Source organism: Daldinia vernicosa, assembly GCF_022497035.1.
Source record: "Daldinia vernicosa strain CBS 139.73 unplaced genomic scaffold F5Y00scaffold_68, whole genome shotgun sequence".
In the NCBI taxonomy this organism is placed as follows: Eukaryota; Fungi; Ascomycota; class Sordariomycetes; order Xylariales; family Hypoxylaceae; genus Daldinia; species Daldinia vernicosa.
In genome coordinates, this window is record NW_025953984.1 from 115,310 (window position 1) to 140,233 (window position 24,924).

Consider the following 24,924-nt stretch of genomic DNA (forward strand, 5'->3'; position numbering starts at 1 on the left):
GTCACATGATTGAATAGAGAGTGGAGAAGAAAGATTTCTATGATAAAGTTTCTAACTACGGGCCGTAGCATACATACATGTAGCAAAGCGAACTAGCCAATTAAAATCCAAGCCCTATCCCTCTTAGGAAAGATGTGCGGAATCTTGAATTACATAACGAACCAAGATCGATCAAGTCCGGGTCTACCTAATGTACCTAGTATAATGTAGTCTATGTAAAGTGCTTACAGCAGAAGGAATGTATCCAATATTTCAGATATCAAATCTCTCTTATGGGAACCCCGCGGGTTTGCAACGACATGATAAACTCCTAAGAGAACCAATTAATCTATACTCTGGAAATCGTTTTAGCGTTTTACGAAAGTAAACAGCTAAATATACCGTAGTCCTGCCGCTAGCGCTCATACATCTTTTATTCACGCCCCCAACATGCTGAAAGATACCGCTCGATCATTCGTTTACAAAACTCTTGGGGGCATTAGATCTGATCGATCGACACCACAAGACATGAACTACTGATAGAGTGGATACCGCCAATGAAGTAGGTAGGTTAGGTAGTTATGCGTAACCTAGGTCTTTATATATAGAACGGCTTGTTTGCTAACCGCTAGGACGGGTAGGCGGCAAATATCTTATACGCCTTACGATCAGAGGAACGTAATGTAACTAACTGTTCGCATACCGGAGGAACGCCAATGATGAATCCTCGGCTACTACATCATTGAACCCTGACGACGCTCCTTCGCGACTTCATGGAAATAAGAAGGCTTGCAAATCACGATGGTACGCAAGTCCGAGTTGGCTGCTTGGGGGCCAATCGAGTGGATTAACCGCTTTATAGTGGAATCTGGAGAACTTGGCGGCCCCCAACAGCACCAACAGCACCAACAGCACCAACAGCACCAACGGCACTTGTAGCGGTAATTCAAGCCACTGCTGCGCCTTTTGAGCGCATTACTCCTAGCGGACGTACGAGTGGACAGCATATGCTTACCGAATCAAAACCCCAGTGTGCTTTTCGTACGAATTAGCCGGAGGATTGATCTCATACTCAACACGGTCTGATGCTCTCTTGGGCTTAAAGACACCATTCATGGATTTCAGTGGCACAGTCGGGTTTGGTAAGTATCCAATATGTAGAATTCCAAGATCGTAAGGTGGAATCCGATGCGTATAGGGAAAGAAACCGTTTTGGGATTTATCGTTTCGGATTCGTAGATTTTCTTATTATTTAAGACCTTCCGGTGTTTTTTTTTTTTTTTGTTTTTTTTTTTTTTTTTGGAAAAGATTATCGTCATCTTGCACACCATGACTATGAGGAAAAGTCTTACTTCAATTTCCGTTCTTTTATTACCGTTGTTCTGCGCGTCAGTAGATGCCGCCATCTTGAAAAATGGCAGCTATGGTGCAGAGTCCCCTTGCCGATGCTTCCCCGGCGACACATGCTGGCCTACCATCGATGTGTGGGACGCATTCAACACATCATTGGGAGGGAAGTTGATACCAACGATCCCAATCGGCGCTCCCTGCCACCGTGACACACCAACTGGTTACAATTCTGACCAATGCAGGAACCTGCAGGACGCCTGGTTTCTCCCAGAGACGCATCTGCAGAGTTCATCATCTACGATGGCACCCTTCTTTACAAACAACTCATGTAACCCCTTTTCGGAACCGGATACCACCTGCAGCTTAGGGAACTACGTCACGTACGCTGTGGAAGCAACTGATGCCGCTGATTATCAGAAGGTATTGGAATTTAGTAGTTCACATAATATCAGACTGGTAATTCGGAATACCGGTCACGACTACAATGGAAAGTCTACCGGCGCGGGCGGTTTAGCTTTATGGACTCATAATCTGAAATCCAAAGAGCTGAAACAATACAATAGCACCGATTATTCTGGTGCAGCCTTGAAATTCGGAGCCGGCGTTCTCGGATCCGAAGTTTTCGAGTTTGCAGACTTTCACGGGCTCGTTGTTGTCGGTGGCAACCAACCCACTCTTGGATTCGCTGGTGGTTATATCCAGGGAGGTGGCCACGGTCCTTTAGCGTCTAAGTACGGGTTGGCCGCTGATCAAGTCCTCGAATGGGATGTTGTGCTTGCCTCCGGGGAGACAGTTACAGCGTCAGCCGACTCTGCATATGCAGACCTATATTGGGCACTCTGCGGTGGAGGTGGAGGTATTTTCGGCGCCGTGCTTTCGGTGACGGTTAAGGCTTATCCAGCAATATCTTTCTCGACAGCCAGTTTGACATTTGCAATTCCCGAAAACGCTTCGGATGCAATTGTTGATACTTATTTCGGAGCTGTTGGTTCCTTCAACCAGCTTGTTCCTTCGATTAACGATGCCGGTTCTGTTGCCGTTTGGCTCGTAACAGCTCAGGCGTTTGTACTGTCCACCCTATATGCTCCCGGACTTGACAAAAAGGAGGTGGACACTCTTCTCCAGCCAATTTTGGATGAACTAGATACTTCAAAGATACAATACCAGTACAACTCTCAGGAATATTCAAGTTTCTTAGAAACGTTCCGCGCCCAAGTGCCGGTCAATGTTTCAAATATCAACGTTGGAGGACGATTGATCCCTCGAACACTCGTTGAGGAAAACAACGAGGCTTTAACGGCCGCAATCCGCAACATTACATACAGTGGCGCTCTATTTTCCGGCGTGTCCTTTAACGTCTCAAGACACGCTCCGGACTCAGTTGCGGCAAACCCATACTTGCGAGACGCTATATTTGACGCTGTAGTAGCGACTCCTTTCGACTACGCGAACTGGGAGACCAACTTGCAGAGCATAAACGCAATCACGAATGTCTTACTTCCTCAGCTTTCGAGCCTGACCCCTAACGGTGGCGCGTATCTGAGCGAGTCAGATTTCCAGCAACCCGAATGGGAATCAACGTTTTACGGGGCACATTATGATAGACTCGGCCAAATAAAATCGAAATATGACCCAGATGACCTATTTTACGCTCTGGGGGGTGTTGGGAGCGAGAGATGGGCCCAGAAATCTGACGGAAGGCTGTGTAAAGTATAGAATATACCTGAAGTTAGCCAGCGCTACGAGTAGCCCCCTCAAAGATAGTGCAATAAAAATAGTTCAAAAATGTAGGATTTATATCTATTTTCGAAAGGTTGATGAGCATATTGGTAAAACCAATTGTATCATTTCTACCCCTCCGGAGTCGTACGGCTTAGTCCTACCTACTGGCGTCATGGCGAGAATAAAAGGTCCTCCTGATAGTCTCACGTAATCTAAAATCTTAAGTTATCCAGTAGGCGTACTTAAAATTGTACTGAAGCGGAAGAGTGCAATAGATAGCGACGATGACGATCTAATCAGCCACGTATGGGCTACACATAATGGTGATTGCTTAAAACGAGGACTCCGATTTGCCTACGAACCGTAATGAGTTACCGAGGCAGAAAAGGCGGGAGTACCGCGGTTTACGCCAAGCAGACATGATATATGCGAAGTAACGTTGCAGGTACAATGAATAACTGCCTTGGAAGTCCGAAGATGAGACTACATAAGACGAGCCGTACCGTGCCGTAAGGATGAAGAAAAGATTCGTGATATTTAGACATTGATAGGGAAACGGATGTAATAATGGAGAAGGTGTGGCTGACGATACCTCACTATCTTACGGGAATCCGCCGAGGGAAGGATAGGATCGTTAAACGTCGAAACAAAGTAGACGCACCCGGGACGATCCATCTTGCGTACGTATGCTGCGAGGGTTGTTGGTTATAAGAACGTTTACCGGGGGATATTCCTTTGGTGGATACTCGGATAGTTTGAACGGTCGGTTGTTCTCTTGGTTGGCTGCACCATGTCTTTTAGGACTACAACATAACCGCTCGCCATTAAAACTCATAGCTTGAAGGATATGTGCTGCATGTGATTTCGTTTGGGGTACGAAGCTTCTTGATATCCTATTCCAGCTATAGGCCCGTTTGATATAGAGCTTGATTCCAAGTTTAGAGATAGCATGTGACGTGTATGTGGATCATTAGTAGGCTATCGTCAGTCTATAGAAATATATATATATACTAGCCCTGGCATATTCCCGCAAGGATCATCCGGCATTTATCTTCGAGAAAAGACTCCATTATAGACCGAGGCCTCTAATAACACTAACGGGAATCAAATCTGTTCACCTTGGTACACTTCGATATCATGGGAATCACAGCTAACATTGCGTTCCACACGCGAACGATGTGGCTATTCGCTTTCAGCGACTTGAAGACGATAGTAATCCCGAGCACTATCTTCGGCGTTGTTAACGCACTAGCAGCCTCAAAATACCGCGCTTCTCTTGAAACTCCCGATTATACTGAAATTCTGAGAAGATCGCCTCTCGTCCTTTTCTGGGTTTTGATGCACTATCTCCCCTTCGCTATAAATAACCAAAGAACGCCTCTAGCTATCACCGAAGATGCTATCAACAAGCCCTGGCGTCCTCTTCCCAGCCGTCGGTTATCTCCATCCCAAGCCAAGATCCTTATGTTTTCTTTCTACATCTCCGCGCAGCTTTGCAGCGTTTTCATTACAGGCGGTTTGAGGCAAGGGGTGGGATTGATATTCCTGGGGACTTGGTATAATAACTTTGGAGGCGCCGACGTAAACCCCTTGATTCGCAACGCAATCAACGCTCTCGGTTATATATGCTTTATATCTAGTGCGATGGAAGTTGCTCTTGGTGTGCCACTGCCGCTATCGACTACATCAGCTCTTGCAAAGTGGTTTGGTATCATCTCTGGCATCATCATGACAACAGTACATACTCAAGATATGTACGATCAGGAGGGCGATGCTCTTCGAGGCCGGCGCACATTGCCGCTTGTACTTGGTGATGGGCCTGCTCGATGGATTACGGCTGTCTGGATGGTTGTCTGGGGAGTGTTATGTCCTAACTTTTGGCACACCACAATACCTACGCGAGCTGTAGGTATGGCCCTGGCATTGTTAGTTGGACTAAGAACCCTAGTATTTAGGAGTGTTCCAAGTGATAAGATGACATTCTTGATATGGAACATCTGGGTATCATTTGTATACGCTCTGCCACTTCTCCAATCCTAGAGGTAAATATCAGGGATACCAAATCTAGTATATAGACTCATAGATAAGAATAAAACCCCAAGAGAAACTATCCGAAACAGCAATCAACCGTCCACTTAAAGATTGATAGTCTCCTTATTGTCCAACGTATAAGGTTTAAGGGACTTCGTGTTCCTTCGATGAGTATCTATCAGATACCTCATGGTACCTAGGCTGCATTTCGTGAGTACCGGAGGGTATTTAAGATGATAACATAATTTCACGTTATGGCCTACTTGGTTTTTCCGCCATCTTATTGTAAGCTTAGCGATAAACAGAATACTTGTTCAAATATACCCTCGTTTCTTTTGCTTTATATAGGCTTAGGACAACATGTAGTAAATTTCATTAGCTATAAGAATTTGACTAGTACTATGTATTTTCTTCTTTTCTTTCTTTCTTTTTTTTTTTTTTTTTTTTTTTTTTTTTTTGGTATATTTGCATATACAGGGCGTTAAGGGGGAAACCCCTGGAACCGCCACGTTTAACAAAAACAAAAACGTAAACAATATAAACTTTTCCTTAGTTACAAGAAATAGTAAATAACCCGTGTACAAAGAAAACTTGCATGTAGAGAAAGGCTCAGGTAATTGATTCGCGAATGACAATCTGATTTGCTTATACGTAATATGTTTCTCTTGTCAAGAACGTTACATACTAGCGATCGTCTATTCCCAAACCAGTCCATGACAAGTTTAAGCCCAGATAAACAATTTAATCTGCTTACCAAGTGTCCCGTTCCCGAGCGATATTTGCTGCATACTGCGGGACACATTCGAAAAATCCACGAGTGACTTCTGCCACCTGGCTAGCATATTCAGGATCGGTATCTGGAGGAAATTCTCGGCTACTTCTAACTGCTTCAGTAGCCATATTCCACAATATGAGTACCTTTTCTTTACTTTCTCTCTCCTGGCATTCGCGGCAAGTCTCGGCTATCTTCCCGCCTCGAGAAAGTGTCTTCGGTAAGGTGGTGATAGTATCATGCGCGATCAATGCAGGCCTGAGGGTATGTCCGCATTTTTCGTATTTCATCTCATGTCGGCAGAAAGGACAGCTTTGATGCAAATCAACCCAAGCTCTTAGACAATTGTGGCAAGCCATGTGACCACACGGAAGGATGGCTGGGGTATTCTCGCACGGAGCTTGCGCCAAGTGCCCTATTGAGAGTTTTACCGTTTGACAAATTTGACATACAAGATTTTTAGGCCGGTCAACTAGGAAGGTAACCATAGGATCCGGGAAAAATGATTCCCCCTCGGCGAACGAGATACGTCCCCTGCTAGCTATTTCTTCTGGTAAATGTATCCCTAAGAAGCTCTTAACTAAAGATCTAATCGAACTACCGTGAAACCAGTAATCCCCCCGCGATGATGGAGGAGCTCCTTCGTTATGTCGAGGTATTCCGGTATCATTTTCTCGGCTCTCCCTGAGGCCCTCATTCAGATTGGCTCGTTGTCGGGATGGCTGGGTCCTCTCGCGATGTTCGTTATCTTCTATCTGTGCTGCTCGAGTCCGGGCTCGAGTTGTTCTACCATCTGGTATTCTTGGACCAGTCTGATTACCCGGCCACATAGAAGATCTATACCTGTTAGCTCTGGGCTCAGCATCACGAGTGTTCTCATGGTGGGGTGTTTCGCTCATTTTGATCGGAATCTTGCCAAGAATACTACCACGTTTATTGGTGATGACTTTGACGTTCATTGTGAAAATTAGTGACAGGCAATCAGCGCACCACGATACTTTATCAACAATAATTTTTGAATAATTCTGGTATCCTCTTCGTTGTTCGTCGTAATCAGCACACTTGTTAGAGTACACAGTCTTGGAATATTCCCTGTTACGCTGCAATCTTATTAGATTCAGTTTCTAAAAGCGCTATGTCATCTACGATCCCTTTATAATATTAAATAACAATAGGAACAAGGAGTACAGTCATTGTTTTACACAACAAAGTTGGTTTCTTAACTTAACAGCGAGATAATAAACCAAAACAGACCGGCCTTTATGTGACAACGGCTTTATTTCTGTACCACACTTATCCTTGAAGCGCCCAAGGGATTATACCTAGGTACCTGATACCCACCCAGTTAGAGGTTTAACATTATATACCTGCTATGATATAAGCAAGTAAAGAGGCAGACAAATGAGAAGCAGTTGAACCGTGGATAAAAAGTTCCCTTACGAGCCCCATTCGGACGAACATAAAGACTATTGTTTCACCAGACCACCTTAAGTCACACCAAGCTACCTTTATTAAATGATGGAAATTTATCCCTAGCCAGGATATAGAATGAGAAAATCCACAATATCACAACAATCAGGGTCAACGGTACCGTGACGACCCAGTAGAGGCTTTGCGAGGGCTCCAATGCTGCTACAGCAGGCGTAGTGAAATATGTCTTTTTAGATACGGGCAAGTTAGTTATACTCCTCGCATTTCGAATGAATTGTTACGTCCACTTACAGCGACGAAAGTAGCCGGGAGAAAGACCATTGTTAGAACGGCAATAGACTTCATAGCCAAGCTATCTCGCCTAGTATCGTGAGCTATGCTTGTGCTAGACTCAGCCAACCTGCAATTCATCTCATTGTTACGCTGAGCTAGTAAATTGGCGATCTAATTGTAGGTATATGCATCAGTATTACCATCTAAAAGCCATAGCATGTGAAGAAGATCTATAAATTGTAGCAGAGAAGGGACTTACAGCAGTTGCCTGTACAGTTGTTCGCTGCTTTAGATGATCAATGCGAATAAGAGCGATATCGAGTGTTCGACTAATAAAATCGAGTTGTTTGACGAGAAGCCCATTTTGTTCTTTAATACGGTCCTGGTTTATGGAGGGAAATTGTTGCCATGGAAATGCCAACATTTCATTCTTGATCAGATCTACGGTCAATAGTTGACCTCTGATATAAGCTTCAACGGCAAGCACATGCTGAGCCACTCCGAGGACCGTTACTGACAGGTTTGGATCCTCACAATTACCCCGCGACATTGGCATCCCGTTCTCTCCGATCATCGTGATACCAGTCTGGCCACTTCTAAACTCTGCTTCGTGCAACCGATCGAAGTTGCGGTCTATGGCGGAACAGAACGCTTCGGTAAGGTGTTGGCTGACTAGGGTAGGAACAAGGAAAGGGTTATCAGCTAAAGAAGCCAATTGATCTAAGTCTTGCTCTAGCCAGTTGAATCCATCCCGAGGACCACTTCTCATCATCACAGCATTCGTAACACCCGTGGAAGGACAGTACGACATCGAAACGCCAATTTTAATGCCAACTAGTAAGCTAGTAAATGCATTTAAGGTTAAGCCTATATATGGGAATCAGTTATTTATAATCCCAGATAATTGCTAATACTAGTCCTACCGTATATCGGATTGCCTTCTTCAGATGCAAGCTGTACGAGTTGAAAGTGACCCACTAAAGGGGAAGCTCCTCGGGACGGTAACAAAGACGTTATATCAGGCAATCCAAGTTTCTTGCGTATAAGCTGACAATGTTCTTTCGAAAAAGGCAGAGCAGTCATCGATTCACTAGTTATGTCTCCAGTTCTAAACTCGTTGCCAGGCATCAAATATTCATACTTTGCCCCCTTTCCAACATACCCAAGACTGGGTGTGGAGGATTAGGTAAGTCAAGACTCTCAACTCATTATGGTGGACGCATAAGACTTACATGATACGAAATTTGGGTTTCTGGCAACTATGATTATTCGTAGTAATTATTTGATCCTGTATATTATATGTTAAAATAATTAACTTCGGTCAAGGATCATTAGAGCATCATAATCACCAACCAACCCTCAAAATCCTCCGGGTTGAGAATAAAGGAATGAATAGTAGGCCTCTCAGCCTGAGCACTAGTTAGTATAAATATAGTATGGATGGGGAGTCATGTTGATGATAGCTTACTTCGAAGTTTTCTAATTCGATAACCTTGACACTAACAGGTTTGAAGTCACGGTGAGATAGTAAATGCCTCTCCTGAAATTCTTGGAAAATCCCTGGCTTTAGGCTTGCCATGACTAGGGGATGGTTACTGAGGCTTAGCCACCTGCTAGGTATTAAAACACTCGATCAACGATTACTAAAGTTACGTAGTTTCTCCTCGGATTGATGATAGAAAAGATTAAGTCCTTAGGTCCTAAGAATTAGCTCACAGAAACCAGGCAGGTTATAAATTGGTCGAGCTTCCAGTCTACGTGGTGCGGCTGAGTCCCAACGAATATTCCGGAATACGCGCTCCGCCCTTATTAAGAACGCCACCAAGGAGCCACCTGCAGCTCAGCTCTGGCAAGTCAAATCCTAAACCGAAATTTACGTACCCTTTAACGGAGATTAAATGCATACACGAAATATGACAATACTAGAGAGGTAACTTAACTCAGCCAACTTTTATAGATATATACAATTCCCTTACGCCGTGTTCCCTAGGACTTATTAGGCACAGTTCCAGTTTTGGGCCTCGTTGACGTCGCCCACGCCATTATACTTGGCAGTCTTCGGGTGGGGACAAAGAGGACGCTGCTTCCATACTCCAGAACTTGGGTCAGTCGAATTATGCCACAACGTTGCAATAATCTGCTCCACCGCTTTTCCATCCTCAACCCATTCCATAAGCGCAAGCAACGCATCGTGCTTGGAGTCTTGGAATCCGGGTACAGAGTATGCACCCGAACCAGTCTGCCAGTTTTGACCGGCGCCATTGATATGCCACGGTGCATCAACCCCGGGCGGACTACCCGAACAATGCAGCATGCCTGGAACGAAGAAAAGACGGAACCAGTCGGTGATTGGGTAAGTCTCTCCAGTCGCTAGTTCAACCTGCTCATAGAAGTACGACGAACCGCGCGTAACGATTAAGGGGTCAGATAAGCCGTGGTACATCAGTATTTTTCCACCGTGGTCTCGGTAAGGAGACATATCGAACTGATCCGCATCAATTTCGTGCGATGATTCCAGGTTCTTTAACCGGTCGTAAACACTTGAGTTATACTCGTATAGAGATCAATTCAGATCTTCAAATACAATGTATCTAATGTAGTCGATTCCCCAGGAAGTTGGCGCGTCGGCAAATAGGTATTGCGGCCACCCTGGTTCAGAAGAAAGCTCAAGGCCAGGGTGCACAAACTCTGACCCGATGTAATAGTCCTCATAGACCTTTGCTAAAGTCTCCAGCTGCAAGGACGTGAGGCACGCAGATGAATTGGCACCGGTGCTATTGCAGGACAACGCTTCGAAGTCAGGATGGCAGTTTTCGGGGTCACTGATAATGCCATCCCTGACACCGTCGATTGCGTCGCATTGATCAGCTACAGTTTGGGCTATTAGGGTTGAGAATAACTCATTGGGGATGCTCTTCGGGTCGTCCACGGGGTAGTAATCCTTGCTGATCTTAGTATTCCAGGCCACTTGATGGCTTATCCACCAAGCTGGCGCACCGATGAGCATGCCATCAAAGCTATCGGCACCGACCTGGGCTTCCTTGAGACCCTGCCGGCCACCGGTAGAACAGCCAATGTAATAGGAGTACTGAATCTTTTTGCCGTAGTAACCTTTAATCAATTGTTTGGAAAGCTCAACGGATCTATGCATAGCACGCCAGCCCCAATCGATCAACTTTTGGGGGTTCTTGTAGGCCCATTCAACATCATAAGGGGAGCCCCTATGACCGTTATCCGTAGACATCGTAGCAAATCCATATTGCGATCCAACGCCCATGTCAAGGTAGTTGACGTATCCGCCTGTACCACCCCCACCAGTCGCGAGGAATCTTGAATTCCACTTAGAAGGTAGGAAAATAGAGATTGTGTAGGACGATGATTCGGACGAAGTTACGTTAACCTCGACGGCACAGAGATCCGGAAGGCCTGTTGAGACCAGAGGTGGGAGACCCTGAGGTGAATTGAGATCGCCGTAGCTACCATTCAGTTGAACATGAGTAACCGATAGTATTGTCGCATTGTTAGATAATGAACTGGCGATCGAGGATAGCTGGTGGGATAGGTTATCGAGAGAACACTCTGGGCTAATACTTGGGTAAGCATGGCTTGCTTGGGGTGCCAAGGCAAGTAAAGAACCCAGTATTTGACTCTTATAAAAATGCATCGTTGCCAATGTTATGAATAGGTATCGGCAGATGAAAATTGCCATTCATGTTGATCATCTAGTAGACTGTATTGGATACCTCCTATATATACACTCACGTAAATACAAGACTGCTTCCGCCTGGCCCCTATCGTGATTCGTGAATGCCAATGCTCAGCGCAGGGTGAGCAGCTGAGGTGAGACCCTAGCTACCGGCAACGATAATGACTTACCTAGAATATTAAGTTTAACCGTGTCCGACTTGTGATGCTCTAAATACCATGTTTTTTCTGACATGTACTCGGTCGGCGGGCTGACGTTAAGCCGGAAGCAATGCAGCGGAGTCCGTACACCGAGCGAGAATGCTGCTCCGCTGGCATCAGCAACTTCATCAGATCTGACGGTTTAATCTGATTCGCAAGAACTTAGGTACTAAATACTGTACGGATGGGCGTATAGAAAATTAGTTGTATATTATCCCGAATACCTAGACTTAGTGCCTTATTTTCAGAGTTACGGTCCAGACGTGCAGAGTTGTTCTTAATAGTAAAGAGAAACAAAATATTGCGATTACCTACACGTACTCCCTTATGCGCTTCCAGCAGATAACCATAACTAATACCTTGAATCACAGTAACCGATCTACTTCGAACAAGCCCAATTTACAAGCTGGGCGGGTATGTCAGAAATGGAGTCTGAGAAGGAACGGGAGAAGGTTAGCCAAGACTATGTGGTAGATGATCATTTTGAAAATACCTATAACTGTACGGAATAATGCGGCTGGAAGTCATAGTAAGCCCCCGCAGACAGGTAGGGCGCTAGGTACCCGGACCTAACCTATGGACCGTCCCGCGACCCACATCTAAGCCGAAAGTTTATTTCCGCATCGACTTCTTCGTCGAGATCCGTAAGACTACAGATTATCGGAAGGTGTGTTGGGAGTGCAGCTGTGCGCTAGCTGCGCGCCGGCTACGTGCTAGTTATGTAGTAGCTTACGTAACCTACATGTGATCATATATAGGCGTCGTCTCCGAAGGAGACGACGCACTTAGATCTTGATCATCATCGTTAATATATTATATCTCTCACTTTGCTACCTCGCACCCATCTCTGACCTTAGAAGTTCTAACGTTAGACCTTGTCCACCGACAAGGTGGGGTAATCATCACTGTGATAATACGTCAGTACCAATATCTAATACTACCTGCACAGCCTTCTGCACGAAAAATGTAATTTCAATTGATCTTTGCAAAGCGGTTGATACTAATTGCTTTCCATCTAACATTCAATCATGCGCTAGGAGGCTTCCAAGTTATAGAGCACGATACACATAAACTCAACTCTTCTAGCAACAATCATGATTGCCGCTGGTTATCTCATTCTAGTAATTCTCCTAGCGGCGGGTACCATTATCTTCTATATTAGGCCTCACGGTAGGATTACGTATCCCGAGTTGAGACCGCCATCCTCGAATGAATGTCTTTCAGTTCCAAAGCAAAGAGGCGTCCGCATTCATCAAGTCAATACATTTCCCAGCAGTACCGAGACGGAAGCTGACGTTGACATAATCGCTGTCCATGGCCTGGATACGAAGTCACCCGATACATGGACATGGAAATCTGGAGAGTCGGGTGAAATGAATTGGTTGTCCCACCCGGACATGCTCCCCAGTCAAGTGGGAAAAGCCCGTATTTTTACTTGTGACTGGCCTGCCGACCTATTTGAACCATCGGACTCGGTCCCAAAAAGGATCGAGGAACTTGCTCGGCTGTTGCTTACCGCAATCCATGATGTTCGTGCAGAAGATCAGGAACGACCGCTTGTATTTATCGCTTCATGTCTTGGCGGCATCATTCTGATGAAAACCCTTGTGATGGCCAACCTTAATCCAGAATATTTTCATATCCGACGCTCGACGCGCGGCATAGTCTTTCTTGCTACACCTTTCCGAGGCACAGCGTTCCATGGCGTAGCTACATGGGCAGAATTGGTTCTGAAGGCCCGAGCTTCAATTCAAGGCCAGCAGGTATCCTCGCTTCTTGAATATACCAAGGCCTCGACTTTCGATACCGGAGAGCTTCTGCGGAATTTCACTGGACTATGTAAAGACTCGGAACACCCTTGTCAAGTTGTTAGCTTCTATGAAACACAACCAACAAACAAGTGTTGGATTCGCCAAGGAAAGCTTGTAAGTAAAAGTACTCGGTTACACTCTTGACCCTACTTATTAGTGCTGGACTTAATCCGGAGTGGATAGCTAAACCTCAATAGCTCGTCGACCAATATTCTGCAACCCCGGATATTGTCCTGGATCCATTGCCGTTCGATCGCCCTCATATAACCATGAACAAATTCTTCGGGCCTAACGACAAGGAATATAATATAGTTATTGGAAAAGTGAAGAACATTCTAAGGCATATTCGAGAGGGTACATTACTTGAGAGGGCGGATGCTTGGATACGAACGAAGCGCTATACTGCGGAAAGACTTAAGATTGAGCGGCTCTCGGGTGACCTTCTACCGATGGGTCAGTGTTATATCAATCTAGCCCTCATAAAACAATCCGAAAATCATTCCCGGGATCAAATAGAGGAATCTCAACTGCCCCAACCTTCTCCATTTACACTCACGGCTCGGTTAAAGGTTGAAATGCCAGACGAGCAGAGTCGCGTCGAACTGGAAAAAATATTCGAACCACGTAAGGCTCCAAGAGATGAAGGTGATCCTCTACGGCCTAGGAGAATATTGATTAGAGGCCGTGCGGGAGTAGGGAAAACGACCTTATGCAAAAAAATCATTCATGAGTTCGTTTTCGGTACAATGTGGAACACCTTATTTGACCGGGTACTTTGGATACCTTTACGGAGGTTGAAAACTTGGGAATTCAACTGGTGCGATTTTGAAGAGCTATTCTATCGGGAGTATTTCTCCAATTGCCCGGATGGCCACGTTTATGCCAAAACACTGTGGCATGCATTAAGGGCGAGTCCCAAGAAGACCTTATTCATCCTTGACGGCTTGGATGAAGTACTGCATGAGTTAAAACGAGACGAGCCAAAATACGAACTTCTTCAAAACCTTTTAAATCAGTCAAACATCATCATCACTTCTCGGCCATATGTGACGTCTCTGAGCCAACTCCAGGGGGTTGACCTCGAATTAGAGACAATTGGGTTCGATCCAGTGCAAGTCAAAGAATATCTTCAAAGTACCTTTAAAGATTCTACAAACCAAGAAAACCTCGTAGTCGAGTCTTTTCTTGAGAAGCATCGGCTTATTAAGGATCTTGTTCGAATTCCAATTCAATTAGATGCACTCTGTTATACCTGGCGTGGTTCTCTTAATCTCGCACCGCAGACTATGACCGCTATCTACCAAGACATTGAACTAGGACTGTGGAGAAAAGACATCCCAAGATTAGGGAAAACGCATGAAGGGAATTCAGTAACAGAGGATCAAATACAGCATGAATCGCGGTTAAATATTGAAAAACTTGCTGATAATGAAATCCACTTCCTCGAGGGGCTTGCATTCAAAGCGATGCTCGACCATAAGATAGACTTCGATAGTAAATATCTAGACGAGATACCAAAGAAAAATACCATTCTTAACTACACTATACGACGCCTATCCTTTCTGCGGACATCAGACTCTTCATTAAATCCAAGAGACCAAAATTACCACTTCATACATCTAACATACCAAGAATACTTTGCGGCTCGGTACTTTGTTCGTCAATGGAAAACTCGAAAGCATTTAGTCCAACAACAGGCTACAACTAATCAGGATATCGATCCTATTAATTTTATACGACGATACAAATACGCAGACTATTTAGACATCATGTGGCGTTTCGTTGCCGGTTTGCTTGATACTGAAGAGGACGAAGAAGCTGTTCGATTTCTCCAGGCGGTCGAGGAAGAACCAGGTGACCTACTAGGACCTACTCACCAAAGATTGATAATGCACTGTTTAAGCGAAGTATCAACTAGGACACCATTCAGAGCAAAACTGGAAATGACATTGTCAGGGTGGCTACTTCTCGAACGAAATATCACAAGAATTCCAAACTTGGTGAAAGATATCGACTTTCCTGACTCTGCACTAGTCACTGCCCTACAGCATTCAATCGAATATGACCAACAACGGATTCTTATGTTTGTAAGATATCGATCACATGTTTCATATAGCACTATTGCAGCGGTAATTCCTTTACTGGAGGCAGACCTATCTGGGTCTATGGAACGTATTGTATGTACTATAATACGAAAGTTCCACATTGGCTTGCCGAGCGATGCGGTCAAATCTGTGGTCGAGTGGTTAGGCCGGAAAGAAAGAGCCCTCAGAGAACTCGCAGTAGAAACTTTAGGAGTCCAGGGATATCTGTCCGATGAGGTGGTAAGATATATAGTGGACCGACTTAAAGATCATGACTTAGGAGTGAGAAGTGTTTGTGTAAAAGCGTTACGAGAGCGACCAAGCCTCTCCTATGAGGTGCTGAGGGCTCTGGTGGCACAATTGGGTGACAAAGATAGCTATTGGCGGGCGGCGATGGAAGTCTTGGAGGGTATTTCAGACATACCCAACGATATACTAAAAGACATAGTACCGCTACTTGGAAGCGAAAATAAAGAGAAGAGGGATAGAGTTGTCGTTATGCTCAGAAAACAGTCAACACTACCCGGAGAAGCAACCCAGGCCATAAAGGAACTGTTGGGGGATGATACTAAGTTCGTCGAGTTTCTCAAAGTAAAGGACGAATCAAACCCATCTAATGATAGCATTGGGACGAATATTGGTTCGAATGAGTCCAACCAAATATCAGGAAGGAGAGTCACCGATAAGACCTGGCGGTACTACGGGCAACGCCGTCTAGAGAAGCCGAAAAAAACCTACACTTCGATACGACACACCAATGATGGAACCGATGCGGAGGGCATTCTACCGGGAAGTCCCCAAATTTCACACTTTACGCTTCTTAACGACCAGCTGACAGAATCGCTTTACACTGTCTTACTAAAGCGAAGTTTTGAGGAATCGTGGGCTTGGTATATAGATAACGGCACATCTTATATTCGTCATCCTAGTGGAGTCAGTAAGGTTCCCATCAGCAACGCGATACAGTTTCACAAACGTATTGAAGAAGTGCGGCAGAAGGTGTGGGATGAACACGGGGTAAAATGTGTTTGGGAAGATGAGTATGGTGAATCCAAATTCGTACGGAAGTCGCCTTCAAAAGTTATGTCCATACTAAGAGCCTGTCAGCTTTTGGTACAGCTGTCCGGCAGTCCGACCCACCTGGCAGCTTAGAATTTCGAAGTATATTAAAATTAACCCCTTGTTATATGAATGATTACGCAATGAAATAAATCAGAAAAATTGAAATTCTTAATTATAATATAAAATGAACAATTTTCTTTAATATGGTATAGGTTGTGCTGTAATAGCCCTTTTATCTAAAATATAATAAGTAAATGAAAATATGGCATGTTTAGGAATACATTCATTATTGCGGCCGACAGTTGTTGCCAAGCTTTGCTAAGCTGACAAGGGCTGACCTATGGACAAAACTTTTGAAGGCGACTTCCGTACACTACACCGAGTATGTGGCAAGGAAGGAGGAAAAAGAAAGTCAGGAAAATGAACCGGTGGGATTAATTCTGACATTATCTGATTCATCGGTATGGGATAAGATAATTGAGCAAAATGGGACATATGAACGGGAGCAGATGGAGAAATTAGGGATCCAATAATGGGATGAATTCATTTGAATAATCATAGCAAAAAAAGATATTGGTTAAGAGGTACCTAAAGGCTAAGGTTTTCTATAAAGAAGAAGAGTCCGATCTTTGGGTTGGTCGACGAAGTGCAGCCATCAGTTTTGATAGGGTACCTAGGTACATACAGGTACGTACCTCCTAGGGTATTATACATTCCACCCCGCACCCCATAATTTGAGGCTGGTGTGGTGGGCTGGCAGCTTGGTTTAAGCTTCCGTCCATTGGCATTCCGATTTTTTATTTGTTCAGCCTTGTCTTGTTCGATGTTAGACAGCTGGAAGCACCACAAGCACGCGACAACAATTCAGCTAAACACGAGAGCCTGACAATTCCTATCATCCGAACTAACTCCTAGTCAAAATCACGAAGGCAACATATTTAAGGTATAAATTGAAACGGTAAACTTCTCGCAGACCCTCGCCCAACATGAGGCTCACGGTCGAGCTCCTTCAGAACTCCCCCTCCTGGCTTAACGCGTTGAAAGAGCGTGAGCTCGAGCTACGAGGTACGTCGGAAAAGAACAGATACTACACTTTTTGATCTACAAGAGCAGAATTGATAGCGATGCCCTTGCCGGCTGTGAACAGGACATCGTATCCCCACCATCGAGAATCTGGGCGTTGCAGGTGTAAGCGAGCTGTCCTTTTGTTTACTCTTCTCTTATTGAAAGACACAATTACTAATGCGTGCATGATACTTAGCCGCAAGATTGCATAGATTTCGTCGACAATGATATCCAGGTGTTGGGGAACTTCCCCCTATCTCCGCGCATACGTTCCCTTCTCCTACAGCGAAACCGCATCTCATCCATACAACCCACCCTCGTGAACTCGATCCCGAACCTCACGACCCTGCAACTAGAGTCAAACAACCTAAACGAACTGGCGGACCTAGACCCGCTTGGATCTTTCCCAAGGTTGACACACTTAGTACTACGAGATAACCCCGTCACGAAGAAGGAGGTAGGCTGAATAACACCCAAGTAAATAATGATCATAAGCATAGACTAATATGCTCTGCCGAACCACAGCACTACCGTTACTGGGTCCTATGGCGCTGCCCGACGGTCCGATTCCTCGACTTCGAGAAGGTGAAGGACGCAGAGCGAAAACAAGCCGCGACCCTATTCGGCACCGCGGAGGAGCCCACTGACTTGGCCTCCAAGATCATGGGCGTCAAGTCCAAGACGTTCGACTCGGCGCTTTCTGCTAACGGTGCTCCCTCCGGGGCCTTACCGACGCGCATGTCGCGCATCAAGCTTACGGAGAAGGAGAAGCAGCGCCTGCAGGACATGATCAAAAAAGCTACGAGCCTGGACGAGATTACAAGGCTCGAGGCTATGCTGCGAGAGGGCAGGATTCCGGCTGGTGTGCATTTGAACGACGAGATGGAGGAGTGAGATACTTCCCTACCTTATTTGAGGGTGCAAATTAGAGCGAGGAGGTGGTAATTTGGCGTATAGTTCATGGTCACAAAATGAAAAGTCGGGTATACCCATGGAATAGGCAATAATGCAATTCTTTCGCCAGCGGACGCAAGCAAGTAAATCGATTCATGGTGACTGACACGCCACGAACTAACCACCCGGGAATAATTCACACAATGTGCTCTATCCTGCCACAACTAAATTCAGCCTTGCGTAAGTAGAATTAGAGCATTCCGCCAGACTTATATTTAGTAACTCATCATCAACCTCGAAACTAGAGATATAGCCCCTATCCACTCATATGGACATCCTCATCCCCTTCCTGATTCGCCTGTCGCATCTCATGATGCAATTGATCTGCCGGGTCCATCTCCGCACCGTCGTCATCGCTCATTATGCGAGCACCACTAGCGCCCACGAAGCTGCCTCCATTTAAGCTCGAACGACTGGTGCTAGGTCTGTGCTTCTTCGCCGAACCCCCTCCATTCGTCGCCGGTGCCTCGCGCTGCTTATCGCCCGCCCGTTCGATGCCGGGCGTGCCGCTGCTGAGCTGGTTGCGCGTCGCGGCTGCTTGCGCTTTGATCTGCTTGTACGGGGCTGTCTTGGGGATCACGTCCTCGAGGAACTCGAGGTTGTCGCGGTGCGAGACTGCTGCGGCTAGATCCTTGTACTGGATGTTGCGGCGGGGCTTGCCGACTTTGGCCATGTTGTAGCTTTCGTTGGCGAGGTATTGGATGAACATCTCCTGGGTGGGGGTTTAGTAGGGGGTTGGGTTGAGAAAGATGAAGGGGTTATGCTCACGGTTGCAAGGGTGATGACGAATGCGGCGTTGTTGGAACATATGTTAATGTCCTGGTCCTGTGCTATGATCTTCTTCACTCGTGATACTGTAACGTTGAATGGTTAGGAAGGATATGGTAGGTATATGAAGAATAAAAAAATGCAAAAGGTGAGCTCACAGGGCAGCTGAGTTTGGCCTGTAACCTCCTTGCGAGGCGGAATTGCCGTTGTGTTATAAGGCATTGCGACACGATTCCTCTTGGATGGTAGAAATACGAATAGGCCGAGCTCCTAAAGGGTGTTTGGAGACGTAGGAACTATGAGTTATGTTAGTAACGGAGATTGGGGATGTAATAAAGGAATACTGCGATTTTATATTTCGAGTCCCGTCTTATGGAAGCTGAACTTACCTCCAGTTGGAAGATGTTCAAATAGTAATTATTCCTATCGACCGATATTTAATAATCGTTGTAGCTTTCCGAGCTTCTTTATATAAGATACGATTAAAATGCTTGTATTCCGAAGCATTTTGTTGCATTTCGTTGCATGTACGTAAACGCGTGAAAGGCTGCGGAGACGCGATTCCATTAAACTTGAAAAAACTGTATTGATACTGTGCAGAAAGTACCTATGACAAGGACAAGAATGTACTAACTTCAGTGGCTGTTTCTCTTACATGACATGTGAATGGGGCACCTCATACCGTGCAGGTTACACATGGTAGGACACTTGGTACCCCCATAGCCCCCATAGCCAAGGCTGGGAAAGCTTGAATAACCACTAAAACACAGGACCCTTGCTTCCAATATTAGGTACCTAACATAGCCTCAGGCCAATTACGTATGAGCAATCAGCTCTAACCATTACTTGTACAACCATTACTTGTACATATTCCAACTCAAGATCAGCATTCAGCCTTGGCCGCATAGGTAATCCAATCTTTACCTATACTTACCTATCTAAACTGCGCATGTCGCAATCGAATTATCTAGTCTGCTAGTATATAGTAACCAGTAACCCCGCAAATGAATAGTTGAGAATGGTCGCGGCCCTTCATGTCTTCCCGTACCACCTCTTTCTCCGCATCGCGCTCCCAGCTATCCCGCCGACCGTCTGTTAGTTCCAGGTTATCCTTCGCCGTATCGACTGTCGAGCAAGGAGAGGGGCTGGGAAGCAATGCGCCAGTGGAGCATCAGATCGACGAAGAAATAGCGGAGATCAAGAGATATGAGGTGCGCTCTCCGGCGCCGTCCTGCGATGCTAGTTGCGCCCCTTTCGCTAATGTAATGCCTAGGACTTTACTACCATAGGTATGCGCGCCAACGAGACCCGATCCAATTTCGTAGTGAGGAGATATTAAGACAAAAACATAGACTGGGTACAGGATGCAGCCCAAGAAAGATTACGCCGGAAAGCGCGCCGCAGACAGAATCCCGGCAATGGCAGAGTGTCGTGGAGGTATAGATTATGGGAGTCTTATGATGCTGCCCAGGGCTGGATCGTCGTGACCCTAATAGGTGCTGCTATTGGGCTCAACGCCGCCCTTTTGAATATAATAACCGAATGGCTGGCCGATATCAAAATAGGTTACTGCACGACGGCCTTCTATCTCAACGAGAATTTCTGCTGCTGGGGTGAGGACAACGGATGTGATCACTGGCATCGCTGGACGGGATTCGAACCTGTCAATTATCTTATATATATTACGTTTGGAGTAAGTTCTATTCCTCTTAACTGCTTCATAACCTTACAACTAAACTCTTTAGACTGCCTTTGCCTTCACCTCGGCTACCCTTGTCAAGTCATTCGCACCTTATGCTGCTGGGTCGGGCATTTCCGAAATCAAGTGCATCATTGCCGGGTTTGTTATGAAAGGATTCCTAGGTCTCCGAACTTTAGTCATCAAATCTGTCGCTCTACCTTTGGCCATCTCTTCTGGCCTTTCGGTCGGTAAGGAAGGTCCTAGTGTGCACTATGCAGTATGCACGGGCAATGTCATTTCGAGGATGTTTGATAAGTATAAGCGGAACGCATCCAAGACACGGGAGATACTTAGTGCTTGTGCAGCTGCAGGAGTCGGAGTCGCGTTCGGCAGCCCTATCGGTGGCGTTTTATTCTCCTTAGAGGAAATGTCCAACTATTTCCCCCTTAAGACTATGTGGAGGAGCTACTTCTGTGCGCTCGTCGCAACAGCAGTCTTAGCAGCGATGAACCCCTTTAGGACTGGCCAGCTCGTCATGTTCCAGGTCAAATATGACCGGTCGTGGCACTTCTTCGAAACGGTACCCTACATCTTCATTGGAATATTTGGAGGTCTCTACGGTGCGTTCGTGATTAAGTGGAATTTACGTGCTCAAGCGTTCCGAAAGAAGTATCTTACGAAGTGGGCAATTCTTGAAGCTACGCTGCTAGCTGCAGGAACAGCTATCATATGCTATCCCAATGCGTTTCTCCGAATTGATATGACGGAGAGCATGGAAATTCTATTTCTGGAGTGCGAAGGCACCGAAGACTACCATGGACTCTGTGAGCATGATAAGCGATGGGCCAATATCTTATCACTGGCCATTGCAACAGCAGTTCGAATATTCCTAATCATTATCTCGTACGGTTGCAAAGTACCCGCCGGTATATTTGTGCCGTCTATGGCGGTAGGGGCAACCTTCGGCCGGACTGTTGGGATTATTATGCAGGCTATCCACGATGCTCATCCGGATAGCGCCTTTTTTGCTGCTTGTCAGCCGGACGAGCCTTGCATTACTCCCGGGACTTATGCTTTTCTCGGGGCTGCTGCTGCACTCAGTGGCATAATGCATATCACCGTGTCGGTTGTGGTTATTATGTTCGAACTCACTGGAGCCTTGACATATATCTTACCTACCATGATTGTCGTCGGTGTTACGAAAATGGTATCAGACCTGTTCGGCAAAGGTGGGATTGCTGACCGGATGATTTGGTTTAGCGGCTTCCCATTTTTGGATAACAAGGAAGAACACAACTTTGGCGTTCCAGTATCAGCAGCGATGACCAACGATGTGATAGTCATACCTGTCCATGGAATGACGCTAAAAGCTGTTGAGGATGTCCTAAAGCAACCGAAGTATCAAGGTTTCCCTGTCGTTGAGGATCTGACAAAGAAGATTCTTGTCGGATATATTGGTCGTACGGAGCTACGTTATGCGGTTGACCGTATACGTCGCGAGCGAGCGATTCCGATCAGCCCCGAGGCTAAATGCACCTTCTCGCCTCCAGCGATCAGTACGGTAACGCCAATCACCCCCACCGTAACCATCAGCGGCACGGATTATAGTGCGTCATCGGCATCTCTCGACTTCAGTCGGTACGTAGATGCGACGCCAGTTACGGTGCACCCACGGCTACCGCTAGAGACAGTGATGGAACTATTCCGCAAGATTGGACCGCGCGTGATCTTAATAGAGCACCACGGGCGCCTGTCAGGTCTGGTCACGGCAAAGGACTGCTTGAGATATCAGTTCAAGGCGGAGGCAGCCGAGAACCCCCGTGACGATCATGAAATCTTGGAGGTCTACGAGAAGCTCTGGGGTGTTATGAATAGAGTTGGCGGATGGGTCTCGGTAAAAGTCGCGAGCGCAACCGGTGGCCGTATACGGCTCGGGAGCGCGGCGAACGAGAGAGCAGGCGGGCAGATCATGGACGGCGATGAGGATGTAGGTGTTGATGACGGGGTTGAATTAGAAAATAGATAGATTTGATAACTCGAAATATACACGAACTAATTGCCTGTTTACCAAATTGATATTCTATACTTGTGAAAATGCTCAGAGAATATATAGATTTAGTATATACGAAATCCCGTGATCTGCAACGAGGCAAGTTCTACATATGTACGGAATAATGGATATTAATTAGCTGGGAACGAATAGCGGGGCTAATTATTGTTTTCCGCTGCAGGAACGCGATTAAATGCCGAACTTGAAATGCACGAATCCGAGATGGATATCCGCATATGCACGTAGCTTACCGACCTGTTTTAAAAGGACCCACGATACGACTTGTCTTCTCGAATAGTGTTGACGTAACTACCTATTATTTCAAGTCAAACAACCAAGCCTTAAAAAAGCCACGCGTCCGGAATATAATTCGGTGATAAGAAATACCTGAATTGGATGTTGAGACATTCTCGGCACAGCACCAAAACCCGTGTGCCATTCTGCCATTCCATTGGTCCCAGTAGTCAGTCAGGCGCACTTATTCCTGCGTTGCTATCTTTGTAACTGGCTACGTAACACACCTCATTCGCAGCCCCGTACCGACGTATCCGGACTTCTTAGTAACCTTAGGCTATCCACAATGCCCCGACCCGGGAAACCCCAGTCTGCGACTGCGACCGCGACCGCGACCGCGACTGCGACTACTAATTCTTCCTCCTCAATTACTTCCGCCTCCGTCCGAGCGAGGAAATCTGCCGTAGCTGCTGCTGCCGAGAAGAGACGGACAAATATACCCCGTAGCGGCGACGGTCCGGCATCTTCGGAAGACGACGACGACGACGACGGCTACGCTGCCGGAGATTCTGCCGCTATGGCTTCCTGGACGGTTAGGAATCGGTGGATTGTATTTGCTGTTGCTAGTGGTGCTTGCGCTGCTTTTAACGGTGTTTTTGCCAAATTGTGAGTTTATCTTATATTCTTTAACTATTCTCTTTCATATCTCTTTCATCCCAACTTAGTCGTCTTTCTGAAAAGGCGACCTTTCGGTTTATGAAATTTTAAAATCCAATCTCTTGAAAAATAAAAAAATAAAAATAAGCAACATATTATGAAACCAAGTTCAGCTTGATGCTAATGTAAGATCACTTGACGAATAGGACTACAAATGAACTTTCTACTCATATAGCCCGGGGAATCTCGGGACTCTTTGGGTTGACAGACCTGGAACGAGTTGTCGAGGTTATTGTGCGAGCTGTAAGTCTCTTTTGACTTATACTCGAGATAAGTATACTGGTTGCTAACACCATCTTTCTACAGAGTTTCTTCGGTCTTAATTTAGCCTTCAATGGAGTGGTATGTTGAGTTCACATCTCACTAATTAACCCGTATTAGAAGTCATTATAACTACCTATCTAACATAAAACTCCTAGATGTGGACCCTTTTCACACAAGCCCTCGCAAAAGGAAACTCAACAACACAAGTTTCCATCATGAACACGTCTGCCAACTTCGTCATCACGGCTTTGCTCGGGCTAGTTATCTTCTCCGAGTCGTTGCCACCACTCTGGTGGGCCGGCGCCGCATTACTTGTCGCCGGGAACGTCATCATCGGTAGAGGCAAGCAGGAAGAAGGCAGCGAGACGGCAGCTACCTTAGATGAGGGTGGATATCATGATGAAGAAAACATTAACGACGATCACGACGCCGAATCGGCAGCCGAGTTGGGCCGCGGGACCGGCGTAGCCCCGCAGGTCGAGGGCATCCTACCTGTAGAGAAGGACGATGAGGATGAGGACGTTGCCCTCTTGGGAGATTTAAATTGAATCGGCGTACGCTTAGGATAAGCGACAGATTTATCGGGAGATATAGAGAGTAGGTAGGTATACATTTGCTCTTTAACGAGCTCGGAGAAGACTGATGCCTATGACTACCACCTATATATATCGAATATATGTCCAGATAAATGGATAGAAATAGATTTGAAGTCCACCTTAAAGCCTTTAATTCCTTGTTGGCAGTTTGACATAAAACACTACGGCAGATAT

The 24,924-nt window shown here is 45.9% G+C and overlaps 10 protein-coding genes across 10 annotated transcripts; 6 read left to right on the forward strand and 4 right to left on the reverse strand.

The window, feature by feature from the left end:
• The first annotated feature begins 1,292 nt into the window (after positions 1-1,292).
• Positions 1,293-3,115, forward strand: F5Y00DRAFT_248082 (FAD-binding domain-containing protein). The gene has a single exon (XM_048009377.1). It carries the CDS (start codon positions 1,309-1,311, stop codon positions 3,043-3,045), a length of 1,737 nt encoding a protein of 578 aa, XP_047860684.1. The 5' UTR covers positions 1,293-1,308; the 3' UTR covers positions 3,046-3,115.
• Positions 3,116-4,188: 1,073 nt separating this feature from the next.
• F5Y00DRAFT_255800 (UbiA prenyltransferase family) lies at positions 4,189-5,091 on the forward strand (the record flags this gene model as incomplete). The annotated part of the gene is made up of 1 exon (XM_048010328.1): positions 4,189-5,091. The coding sequence occupies one exon, from the start codon at positions 4,189-4,191 to the stop codon at positions 5,089-5,091; it is 903 nt and encodes a 300-aa protein (XP_047860685.1).
• Positions 5,092-5,832: 741 nt separating this feature from the next.
• F5Y00DRAFT_266280 (uncharacterized protein) lies at positions 5,833-6,813 on the reverse strand (the record flags this gene model as incomplete). The annotated part of the gene is made up of 1 exon (XM_048011919.1): positions 5,833-6,813. The coding sequence occupies one exon, from the start codon at positions 6,811-6,813 to the stop codon at positions 5,833-5,835; it is 981 nt and encodes a 326-aa protein (XP_047860686.1).
• Positions 6,814-7,346: 533 nt separating this feature from the next.
• F5Y00DRAFT_273585 (uncharacterized protein) lies at positions 7,347-9,137 on the reverse strand (the record flags this gene model as incomplete). Its single annotated transcript, XM_048013208.1, has 7 exons — positions 7,347-7,511; positions 7,577-7,729; positions 7,818-8,425; positions 8,482-8,726; positions 8,791-8,846; positions 8,908-8,967; positions 9,027-9,137. 7 exons carry the CDS (start codon positions 9,135-9,137, stop codon positions 7,347-7,349), a joined length of 1,398 nt encoding a protein of 465 aa, XP_047860687.1.
• Positions 9,138-9,554: 417 nt separating this feature from the next.
• On the reverse strand, positions 9,555-11,222 carry F5Y00DRAFT_266282 (tannase and feruloyl esterase; the record flags this gene model as incomplete). Its single annotated transcript, XM_048011920.1, has 2 exons — positions 9,555-10,079; positions 10,143-11,222. 2 exons carry the CDS (start codon positions 11,220-11,222, stop codon positions 9,555-9,557), a joined length of 1,605 nt encoding a protein of 534 aa, XP_047860688.1.
• Positions 11,223-12,558: 1,336 nt separating this feature from the next.
• F5Y00DRAFT_273594 (nacht nucleoside triphosphatase) lies at positions 12,559-16,511 on the forward strand (the record flags this gene model as incomplete). Its single annotated transcript, XM_048013209.1, has 2 exons — positions 12,559-13,389; positions 13,473-16,511. 2 exons carry the CDS (start codon positions 12,559-12,561, stop codon positions 16,509-16,511), a joined length of 3,870 nt encoding a protein of 1,289 aa, XP_047860689.1.
• Positions 16,512-17,079: 568 nt separating this feature from the next.
• On the forward strand, positions 17,080-18,515 carry F5Y00DRAFT_248091 (L domain-like protein). Its single transcript, XM_048009379.1, has 4 exons — positions 17,080-17,486; positions 17,569-17,609; positions 17,683-17,943; positions 18,012-18,515. The coding sequence occupies exons 1-4, from the start codon at positions 17,408-17,410 to the stop codon at positions 18,378-18,380; spliced, it is 750 nt and encodes a 249-aa protein (XP_047860690.1). The 5' UTR covers positions 17,080-17,407; the 3' UTR covers positions 18,381-18,515.
• On the reverse strand, positions 18,516-19,785 carry F5Y00DRAFT_248092 (histone-fold-containing protein). The gene is made up of 4 exons (XM_048009380.1): positions 19,598-19,785; positions 19,367-19,504; positions 19,209-19,294; positions 18,516-19,152 (listed from the first exon to the last, which is right to left on the reverse strand). Exons 2-4 carry the CDS (start codon positions 19,428-19,430, stop codon positions 18,697-18,699), a joined length of 606 nt encoding a protein of 201 aa, XP_047860691.1. The 5' UTR covers positions 19,431-19,504; positions 19,598-19,785; the 3' UTR covers positions 18,516-18,696.
• Positions 19,786-20,053: 268 nt separating this feature from the next.
• On the forward strand, positions 20,054-22,956 carry F5Y00DRAFT_248096 (chloride channel protein). Its single transcript, XM_048009381.1, has 4 exons — positions 20,054-20,419; positions 20,482-20,497; positions 20,561-20,901; positions 20,954-22,956. The coding sequence occupies exons 1-4, from the start codon at positions 20,243-20,245 to the stop codon at positions 22,913-22,915; spliced, it is 2,496 nt and encodes an 831-aa protein (XP_047860692.1). The 5' UTR covers positions 20,054-20,242; the 3' UTR covers positions 22,916-22,956.
• A 224-nt stretch (positions 22,957-23,180) lies between these two features.
• On the forward strand, positions 23,181-24,883 carry F5Y00DRAFT_248098 (uncharacterized protein). The gene is made up of 4 exons (XM_048009382.1): positions 23,181-23,839; positions 24,037-24,133; positions 24,197-24,232; positions 24,310-24,883. Exons 1-4 carry the CDS (start codon positions 23,520-23,522, stop codon positions 24,700-24,702), a joined length of 846 nt encoding a protein of 281 aa, XP_047860693.1. The 5' UTR covers positions 23,181-23,519; the 3' UTR covers positions 24,703-24,883.
• The last annotated feature ends 41 nt before the right edge of the window (positions 24,884-24,924 follow it).

Excerpts from the sequence above, each read along its gene's own strand:
- F5Y00DRAFT_248098 (XM_048009382.1), top strand. The coding sequence starts at position 23,520 with ATGCCCCGACCCGGGAAACCCCAGTCTGCGACTGCGACCGCGACCGCG. Across the intron at positions 23,840-24,036 it reads AACGGTGTTTTTGCCAAATT|GACTACAAATGAACTTTCTA; the intron begins GTGAGTTTATCT and ends CTTGACGAATAG. Across the intron at positions 24,134-24,196 it reads TCGAGGTTATTGTGCGAGCT|AGTTTCTTCGGTCTTAATTT; the intron begins GTAAGTCTCTTT and ends ATCTTTCTACAG.
- F5Y00DRAFT_248096 (XM_048009381.1), top strand. The coding sequence starts at position 20,243 with ATGTCTTCCCGTACCACCTCTTTCTCCGCATCGCGCTCCCAGCTATCC. Across the intron at positions 20,902-20,953 it reads TTATATATATTACGTTTGGA|ACTGCCTTTGCCTTCACCTC; the intron begins GTAAGTTCTATT and ends TAAACTCTTTAG.
- F5Y00DRAFT_248091 (XM_048009379.1), top strand. The coding sequence starts at position 17,408 with ATGAGGCTCACGGTCGAGCTCCTTCAGAACTCCCCCTCCTGGCTTAAC. Across the intron at positions 17,610-17,682 it reads AGAATCTGGGCGTTGCAGGT|CCGCAAGATTGCATAGATTT; the intron begins GTAAGCGAGCTG and ends CATGATACTTAG. Across the intron at positions 17,944-18,011 it reads ACCCCGTCACGAAGAAGGAG|CACTACCGTTACTGGGTCCT; the intron begins GTAGGCTGAATA and ends GCCGAACCACAG.
- F5Y00DRAFT_248082 (XM_048009377.1), top strand. The coding sequence starts at position 1,309 with ATGACTATGAGGAAAAGTCTTACTTCAATTTCCGTTCTTTTATTACCG.
- F5Y00DRAFT_248092 (XM_048009380.1), bottom strand. The coding sequence starts at position 19,430 with ATGCCTTATAACACAACGGCAATTCCGCCTCGCAAGGAGGTTACAGGC. Across the intron at positions 19,295-19,366 it reads AGGCCAAACTCAGCTGCCCT|TATCACGAGTGAAGAAGATC; the intron begins GTGAGCTCACCT and ends TCAACGTTACAG. Across the intron at positions 19,153-19,208 it reads TCGTCATCACCCTTGCAACC|GAGATGTTCATCCAATACCT; the intron begins GTGAGCATAACC and ends ACCCCCACCCAG.